The following is a 9593-nucleotide window of genomic DNA, read 5'->3' on the forward strand; positions in this document are numbered from 1 at the left end:
TATTAAATCTTCATTCCCCATGTAGGTACTTACAGACTGTGATCGAGTCACCCCTTAACCTGTCTTTGTTCAGCAAAATAGATGGAGCCCCTGAAGTTTGTCACTAGAAGGACAATTGTCTGATCCTTTCATCATTCTCGGGCTCTGCTCTGACCCCTCTCCAATTTACTGACCTTCTTGAATTGTGGACACCGGAACTGGACACAGTATTCCAACAGTGGCTAAACCAGTGCCCAATACAGAAGTAAAATAACCTCTCTGCTCTTACTCTACTTCTCCATTTATGCATCCAAGAATTTAATTTGTCTGTTTGGCCACACGGTGTTACCTCAAGCTCATGTTCAGCTGCTTATCCACCATGACCCCCAACTCTTTTTCAGAGTCACTTCTTCGCAGCATAGAGTCCCCCAGCCTGTATGTATGACCAGCATTCTTTGTTACTCATTGTATACATTTACATTTAGTCATATTATAACCCATATTGTTTGCCTCCACTCAGCTTACCAAGTGATCCAAATCAGTCTGTGTCATTGACCTGTCCTCTTCGTTATTTCCCACTCTCCCAATCTTTTTATCATCTGCCAACTTTCTCAGTGATGATTTTACAGTCTCTTTCAGGTCATTGATAAAAATATTAAATAGCACAGGGACAAGAACTGATCCCTGTGAGATTCCACCAGAAACACACCCATTTGATGATGATTCCCATCTACATTACATATTGAAACCTGTTTGTTAACCAGGTTTTAACCCACTTGATGTGTGCCATTTTAATTTTATAGCTTTCTAGTATTTTAATTAGTGTCATGCAGTATCAAGCCAAATAACTTACAGAAGTCTAAGTATATTGTGTCAACACTGTTAGCTTTATCAACCAAACTCAAAACAAGATAGCAAGTTAGTTTGACAGAATCTCTTTTCTATAAACCCGTGTTGATCTGCATTAATTACTTTAACTTCCTTTATTAATTGAAACCCATCTCAGCTGCTCCATTATCTATAATTACCCAGTTATCCCATTTACCCTTTTAAAATATTGTCAGAACATCAGCTTCCTTCCAGTCTTCTGGAAATTCCTTGGTGTTCCAAGGCATCTTGAAAATCAATATTAACAGTTTAGTGAACTCCTCAGCCAGCTCTTTTAAAACTCTCGATTGCAAATCATCTGGATCTGTTGATTTAAAAATTTCTGTCTTTAGTAGCTGCTGTTTAATGTCCTCTTGAGATACTAGTGAAATGGAAAGAGTGTTACCATATAATATGACCACATAATCTGTTTTTTCATCCTCAATATAAAGTTCCCAGTGCAGGGAATGGGATATTTCTTTCAGTGCAACAGGCCGAAAAGGACTGGAGTGTGGGTTCAAGGAAAATAGGTGTAACAACTCCCTGCCTAGGTCATCAGAACAGTTACCATCTAAGCTGAAGAAGTAACTCCTTTAGGTGGCAGCAATAGTTGGCTTTTATCTTCCAGTGGCCCGGCCACTAGAGGGGAACATAACACACATTTAGCCGGTGTGATATACAGGCATGGTCAGCTGCGCACATTCAGAGGCGATGCAGGAAGTTATGAAATGCAAAGGGTGGATACAGCTAAAGGTAGGACTGTCTGTACCAGTGGTGTGTAAGGTGCTGTAAAGCACTCTGTCAGGGCAGTAACATCAACCCCCAGTCAGCTGTCTAGACAGTAGGTTGTTGTTCAAGCCCCGACCCATGAATGGATGTGCCAGGCTGCACAATCTGTGGGTGGGTAAATGCTGATCCTTTACCTGCTCCCTTTGCATGAGGGGTGTAACTTACACATCGCACCAGACTGACACTGCCTTACACCGCGACTCCTGAACTGGGCCTTTAAAGTTCACCTATTTTCCCCTCTATTTGTGGTCTTTACAGGATTAATGCCTGAGATTGCACTCTCTTTAGTGCAGGCCCTTGTCTACTACATGTACTATAAAGAGCCTTGCATCGTTGTCATTATGTGCATGACACTAGAGCTGCAAACATAGGGAATTTGGTTTCCATCATATAGAGGCTTTAGAGTTTGGTTCAATGGCTCTCGACACCCCCACTATCCACATTGTTCCAGCCCCTCCCACCCGTGATCAGGGCTCCCCTGCGCTGGGCTCTGCTCAGACGCAGTGCCAGCCTCAAAGGGCTTACGTTCTGCGACAAAGACATAAGAGACGGAGACACAGCCAAAAACCGAGGCAGAAGCGGGTGTGTGGGTGGATAAATAGGTAACAATGGAATTAACATGTTATGCATAATAAATAGCAGTTGGTCCCAATGAGCCACTATTATGTAATAATCTTCTGCCACCTGCCAAGCAGACATTTGGGTACTATAAAACAAATTCATAACAGCAGCTGTGCTTAGAGCAGGGGGCGGTGTGTCAGGACCCCTGAGTGCTATTCGGAGCTTTAGCACTGACTTGCTGTGTGCACTTGGCAAGTGTTATCTTCTCTGTGTAGTCAGTTGTTGGCTGCGTGTGTGTATGTGTTCCCTCTGTGTGCTGTGCCGCCTCTGCGCAGATAGCCAGCACAGCAGCCCTCCAATACACTGCCCAATAAGACCACAGATTTGGTTCTGTAGCGAGGATGTTCGGCCAGGTTTCATGTCAAGGAAGCACAGATCTAATGCCCTGGCTCAATGGTTACAGGCACACTAACACATGTGTGCTCATTGCAATGGGCTTGGCTCAGTGAATGGTGGGACTTTCCATCCACCCCAGGTCAGACAAAGACACCCCCTCTAGAACCCCTCTTTATACACTGATACAAACAGGTTACATGTTGCCCCTCTGACGTGGTTAATTACCACCCTTTTCCTTGTACCCGTTGCTTCAATTAAAACATCTCTAACCATCACCCTGATCTTATCTTTAAGAGGTGTCAGTGTGCCCCTGACTATCTTCGGGGAGTGTTCTTACACCGTAACCTTGTATCGGGGTGTCCTGGCGCGACCCTTCTGGAATGTTTGTGTGAAAACTTAGTGGTTAGGAGTGCTGGTGTTATTGCACTGTTCTTGCCAAATTCATGTGTCAGACAGTGAACCTGCAAGCAGGCCTCTGCTTTGTCACATGGCAGGGCCTGAACTGTCCTGACTCTTGCTCACTCAGCTTTATATTAGCAGGACTTGATTCTGTTTGGCCCATAGGTCTTACACTAGGCCTTTTATACCAGGCTTCCTGTCCCAGGCTCTCGCTTTCTACTACACTCTGTACTTCAATTTCCCAATCTGTAAAATAAGAACATAAGAGTGGCCATACTGGATGAGACCAACAGTCCATCTAGCCCAGTGTCCTGTCTTTCAACAGTGTCCAATGCCAGGTGCTTCAGAGGGAATGAACAGAACAGGTACTTATCAAGTGATCCATCCCATTAATCATTCCCAGCCTCTGACAAACAGCAATCCCTGCCTATCCTGGCTAATAGCCATTGATGGACCTATCCTCCAGGAACTTACCTAGTTCTTCTTTGAACCCCGTTATAATCCTGGCTTTCACAACATCCTCTGGCAAGGAGTTTCACAAGTTGACTGTGCATTGTGTGAAAAAATACTTTCTTTTGTTCATTTAAAACCTGCTGTCTATTAATTTCATTTGGTGACCCCTAGTTTTTGTGTTAGGAGAAGAAGTAAATAACACTTACTTATTTACTTTCTCCACACCAGTCATGATTTTATAGACCTCTACCATATCCCCCTTTAGGAGTATGGAAAAGCTTCCATATGAGGAAAGATTAATAAGAGATGACTAATCATTTTAGTAGCCCTTTTTTGTACTTTTTCCAATTCTAATATATCTTTTTGGAGATGGAGGTGACCAGATCTGCATGCAGTATTCAAGATGTGGGCGTGACGTGGATTTATAGCGAGGCAATACGATATTTTCTGTCTTATTATCTTTCCCTTTCCTAAGGATTCCCCACTTTCTGTTAGCTTTTTTGAGAGCCCTTGTACATGGAGTGGATGTTTTCAGAGAACTATCCTCGATGACTCTAAGATCTCTTTCTTGGGTGCTAAAAGCTAATTTAGACCCCATCATTTTATATCTATAGTTGGGATTATGTTTTCCACTGTGCGTTACTTTGCTTTTATCAACAATGAATTTAATTTACCATTTTGTTGTCCAGTCACACAGTTTTGTGGGATCCCTTTGTAATTCTTTACAGTCTGCTTTGGACTTAACTATCTTGAGTAGTTTTGTATCGTCTGCAAATTTTGCCCCCTCACTGTTTACCCCTTTTTCCAGATCATTTATGAATATACTGAACAGCACTGGTCCTAGGACAGACCCTTGGTGGACACCACTATTTACCTCTCTCCATTCTGAAAACTGATAATTTATTCCTACCCTTTGTTTCCTATCTTTTAACCAGTTACAGATCCAGGAGAGATGTTCCCTCTTATCCAATGACAGCTTACTTTCCTTAACAGTCTTTGGTGAGGGACCTTGTCAAAGTCTATATCCACTTGATCTCCCTTGTCCACAAGCTTGTTGACCTCCTCAAAGAATTCTAGTAGATTGGTGAGGCATGATTTCCCTTTAAAAAACCATGTTGACTCTTCCCCAACAAATTGTACTCATCTGTGTGTCTAATAATTCTGTTCTTTACTATAGTTACAACCTATATGCCTGGTACTGAAGTCAGGCTTACTGGCCTGTAATTGCTGGGATTACCTCTGGAGCCTTCTTAAAAAAATGGCATCACTTTAGCTTTCTTCCAGTCATCTGGTCCAGAAGCTGATTTAAATGATGGGTTACATGCTACAGTTAGTAGTTCTGTAATTTCACATTTGAGTTCTTTCAGAACTCTTGGGTGGATACCCTGTGCTCCTGGTGACTTATTACTGTTTAATATATCCATTTGTTCCAAAACCTCCTCTAATGCCATCTCAATTTGGGACAGTTCTTCAGATTTGTCTCCTAAAAAGTATGCCTCAGGTATAGGAATTTTCTTGCACTTATGTTTATTGCCTTTATTACTTTATTTAGTGAGAATGTGTATAAGGATGGTTCCTCAACTCAGATGTTGGTTGTGAATCCTAGTTCAATGATATTTGTAAATCACTGTGGGATCCCCAGCGGAAAGGTGCAATAGAAATCCAAAGTACATCTCATTATTGATGGCTTATGATTATTTCTTTGTCTACAGGGAAGGAAACCCTGGGTGAATTCAGACGGAAAGCCTCATTACATCATGTCAGCTCTCAATCAAACCAGTTTTCATCCTGCCTCATTCTTCCTGATTGGCATCCCAGGCATGGAGGAGCAGCACATCTGGATCTCCATCCCATTCAGCTTGATGTACATCATCACGCTTTTTGGAAACTTCACCTTATTATTTGTCATCATAATGGAGCGAAGCCTCCATGAGCCCATGTATCTTCTGCTTGCCATGCTAGCTGTGTCTGATCTAATATTGTCTTCCTCTACGGTGCCCAAAACTCTGAGCATACTCTGGTCACATTCCAAGGAAATCTCTTTCAATGCCTGCCTTACCCAGATGTTCTTTACACATATTAGTTTTATTTCTGAGTCAACAATCCTGCTGGCCATGGCGTTTGACCGGTATATTGCCATATGTGATCCCCTGAGATACACGACTATACTAACACATTCAGTGATAGCAAAAATAGGGCTGGCAGCTCTAGCTAGAAGTATTTGTGTAATGTTTCCAACAATTTTTCTCCTTCAGAGGTTACCGTACTGTGGAAACAACATTATGCCTCACACTTACTGTGAGCACATGGGAATAGCCCGACTGGCCTGTGCTGATATAGCTGTCAACATCTGGTATGGTTTTACTACAACTCTTTTATCGCCAGGGTTAGATGTTGTGCTAATTGCTGTGTCTTATGTTCTCATCCTGCGGGCTGTTTTTAGGATCCCATCCAAGGAAGCCCGGCTCAAAGCTATTGGAACCTGCAGCTCTCACATCTGTGTCATAGTCATGTTTTATGTGCCAGCGTTCTTCACATTTTTCACACACCGGTTTGGCCACAATGTCCCCCATCACATTCACATCCTACTGGCCAATCTCTACGTGCTCCTTCCACCCATGTTAAACCCCATAGTCTATGCAGTGAAAACAAAGCTAATTTGGGAAAGGATGGTCCACGTGTTCTTCAAGGCACGGCAGTGGTGCTGAATGCCGTGACTGGGATGCTATCCCCTTAGAAATAAATCTGATGGAAATCATCCGCTCCAGGGAGGTCCTTCAGGAAATGGGAACATTATTTTAGATAATGTGGTCTCTTCCTCATCTCAGGTTCCACTGCGGAGCATTTGCTGATCAGAGGAATTGTGAGACTCTCCTAAGACTAAAGTATGGATTTGGAAAACAAAGAGAAACAACCGGCATTGCTCCGTTAATGTCAGTGGAGCTTCGCTGATAGGCACCAGCTGAAGATGTGGCCATTACTGTATTTCTGAGACATACATTTTTACCCAGATTCGGCCATCCTGAACTCAGTGTTGGGTTGTGTCTTTTACTCTTGTATCTTGGACTTGCTTTCCTAACTATGGCCTTGGACAAAGCCAATTGTTGGACTGGATTCAGGAATTACTGGGTGAAATTCTGTGACCAGTATGATGGAGGAGGTCAGACTAGATTAACATATCAATACGTTCTGGCCTTAAAATCTAGAAATCCTTTAGTCAGGGAACGTCAGCATTACTCCATTTAAGTCAATAGAACTATGCTGATTTACACTAGCTGAGATTCTGGCTCGGAGTGTGAACTTTCTGTTTCTGGGAAGAAAAATACATTTTTAAAGGTGATGGGGAAAAATGCACAAATTGTAAATATTTACTTGGAATACATGAAATGAATTATTGATGAGGCTAAAATATCCTATTACTCAACACCCAGAGATGACCAAAAACTCACCATCCGAAAATCAAGAAAGAAAGCCACAGCAGCATAAAAGCAAGCTTGGCTTAGAGGGGAAGTGAAAATAACTATAAAAATCCCCACCCCAAATATATGTAACAAGTGGAATAAAAGGGAAGCTGATAATAATAAATTATAGAAATGTAGGACTGGAAGGGACTTGGATAGGTCATCTATTCCAGAAAAATGACTAGGAATTAGATTCTAGACCATCCCTGACAGGTGTTTGTCTAACCAGTTCTTAAAAACTTCCAATGATGGAGATTTCACAGCCTCCCAAGGTAATTTGTTACAGTGCTTAACTACCCTGCCAGTTAGGAAGTTTTTCCTAATGTCTAATCTAAATTTGCCTTGATGCAATTTTGTTCCATTACTTCTTGTCCTGTCCTCAGTGGATAGGGAGAACAACTGTTATCTTGTTCCCCTTCAGTCTTCTCCAGACTCAACAACCCAATTTTTGCAATCTTTCCTTAGAGGTCATGTTTTCTAGACCTTTAATCATTTTTGCTGTTCTCCTCTGGACTTTCTCCAAGTTGTCCACATCTTTCCCGAACTGTGGTACCTAGAAATGGACCAGTTGAGGCTTAGTCAGCATCGAGTAGAATGGAAGAATTACTTTTCGTGCCTTGCTTCCAACACTCCTGCTATTATGTCCCAGAATGATGTTCACTGTTACACTGTAAACTTATATTTAGTTTGTGATCCACTATAAACCCCAGATCATTTCCTGCTGTACTTTTTCCCAGGCAGTCACTTCCCATTTTGTATTTGTGCAATTAATTATTCCTTCCTACGGGTAATATTTTGCATTTGTCCTTCTGGAATTTCATCCTATTTGTTTTAGACCATTTCTCCAATTTATCAAGATCATTTTGAATTTTAATCCTGTACTCTAAAGTGCTTGCAACCCCTCCCAGCTTGATATCATTCACAAATTTTTAGTGCACTCTCTATGCCATTGCTTAAATCATATAGGAAGATACTGAACAGAACTGGATCCAGAATAGATCCCTATGGAACCCTACTCAATGTAGTCTTTCAGCTAGACTGTGGACCACTAACTACTCTATGAATATGATATTGCAATTAGTTGTGCACCTATTTTATAGTAGGTCCCTCTAGACTATACTTCGCTAATTTGTTTATGAGAAGGTTATGTGATATAGTATCAAAAGCCTTATTAAAGTTGAGATATATCACATCTACTGCTGCCCCCCTACCCAAAATTACCCTGTCAAAGAAGGATCCTAGGTTGGTTTGACATGATTTGTTCTTGATTAATCTTTGCTGACTGTTACTTATCAATTTATTATCTTCTAGAGGCTTACAAATTGATTGTTTAATTATTTGCTATATCATCTTTCCAGGCGTCAAAGTTAGCCTGATAGGTTTATAATTCCTCACGTTGTTCTTAGTTCCCTTTTTTACAGATAGGTACTATATTTGCTCTTTTACAGAGCTCTGGTATCTTGTTTGTCCTCCAATATGTATCAGAAGCTAAGAGATGTAGAAAATTGATAAGGGAAGAAAAAGGACATGGGGAGAAGTCTATGGTTTGCAAAGTTAAGGAAAATTAGTATTTTAAGTATGCTAGGAACAAAAGTAATCCAGCAATGGTACTGGTCCATTACTAGATGGAAATAATCGAACTGTCAATAACAATGCAGAAAAGGCAGGAATATTCAGTAAATATTTCAGTTCTGTATTTGGGAAAAAGTGAAATGATGTATTCATATCCTATGATGATGATGAGACACTTTCCATTCCAACAGTAACTAAGGAGGGTGTTAAATAGGAACTACTAAATTAGAGAATTTTTAAATCACTAGGTCCATATAACTTGCATTCAAGAGTTTTAAGAGGAGTCTGGTTGAGGAGCTCTCTGGACCATTTATGTTTACTTTCAATAACTCTTGGAAGGCTGGGGAAGTTCCAAAAGACTGGAAGAAAGCAAATGTTGTGTCAATATTGGAAAAGGGTAGCTGGGATGAGCAGGTAATTATAGCCCTATCAGCTTGAAACTGATCTGGGGCAAACTAATTGGGTGGCTGCTATAGGACTCCATTAGTAAGCAATTAAAGGAAGATGAATTCATTAATGCAAATCAACATGGGCTTGTGGAAAACTGAGCGATTTACTAACCGCGGTAATGTCCCTCTGTGGCATCAAAGCGCGGTGTTGCAATCCACTTTTGACCGTTCCCTCAGCCCTGCAATGGCCTGACCATGTCTTCAGTGGCTTACTCCTCCAGCTACTTTCCCAATTCAATCCCCTTCTGGGGTAATGAAAATTCAACTGACGATCCAAACAAATATTTCAACCAATAATTCTGCCCCTCTTGGGCAAGAAGGAACTTTTCACTTCTTTGCTCCTGCTCCCAGGCCCTTCCAAATGTTTCTATGTTGCTTCTTTCCTACACTTTCCCCTATGCCTCCCCTCCCTGGGGACTTGGGCAGGGATCTCCCTGTTTCTCACTGGCACTGTCTCCGGGCCCAGAAACCTGACCTGCTCCTTGGAGTTTGCTCAAGCCTGCCTTCCCCCAGCCCTCCCCAGGGAGAGGGACTTCCCCTTCCTACTCTCTCCTGGGTCCTCTGACCGAACTTTCCTGTCTCCCTGTGTATCCTCTCGGACCCCTCGCCGCTGAGATCACTAATGAGAATAACTCAGTTGTCAGATCAGGACCAGCAGAGGGATAGC

At 41.8% G+C, this 9593-nt stretch overlaps 1 protein-coding gene across 2 annotated transcripts; it reads left to right on the forward strand.

Annotated features, from left to right (window-relative positions):
- The first annotated feature begins 2597 nt into the window (after positions 1-2597).
- LOC137157861 (olfactory receptor 52B2-like) lies at positions 2598-8057 on the forward strand. Of its 2 annotated transcripts, none has more exons than XM_067555297.1 (2): positions 2598-2616; positions 5209-6152. In XM_067555297.1, the coding sequence occupies exons 1-2, from the start codon at positions 2598-2600 to the stop codon at positions 6150-6152; spliced, it is 963 nt and encodes a 320-aa protein (XP_067411398.1). The 2 variants fall into 2 exon arrangements, with proteins under 2 accessions (XP_067411398.1, XP_067411400.1); XM_067555299.1 differs by lacking the exon at positions 2598-2616 and adding an exon at positions 8049-8057 and having other exon boundaries at positions 5202-6116.
- The last annotated feature ends 1536 nt before the right edge of the window (positions 8058-9593 follow it).

Source organism: Emydura macquarii, unplaced genomic scaffold (genome assembly GCF_026122565.2).
Source record: "Emydura macquarii macquarii isolate MOO-44397 ecotype Brisbane River unplaced genomic scaffold, CSIRO-AGI_Emac_v2 contig_1604, whole genome shotgun sequence".
Classification (NCBI taxonomy): Eukaryota; Metazoa; Chordata; order Testudines; family Chelidae; genus Emydura; species Emydura macquarii.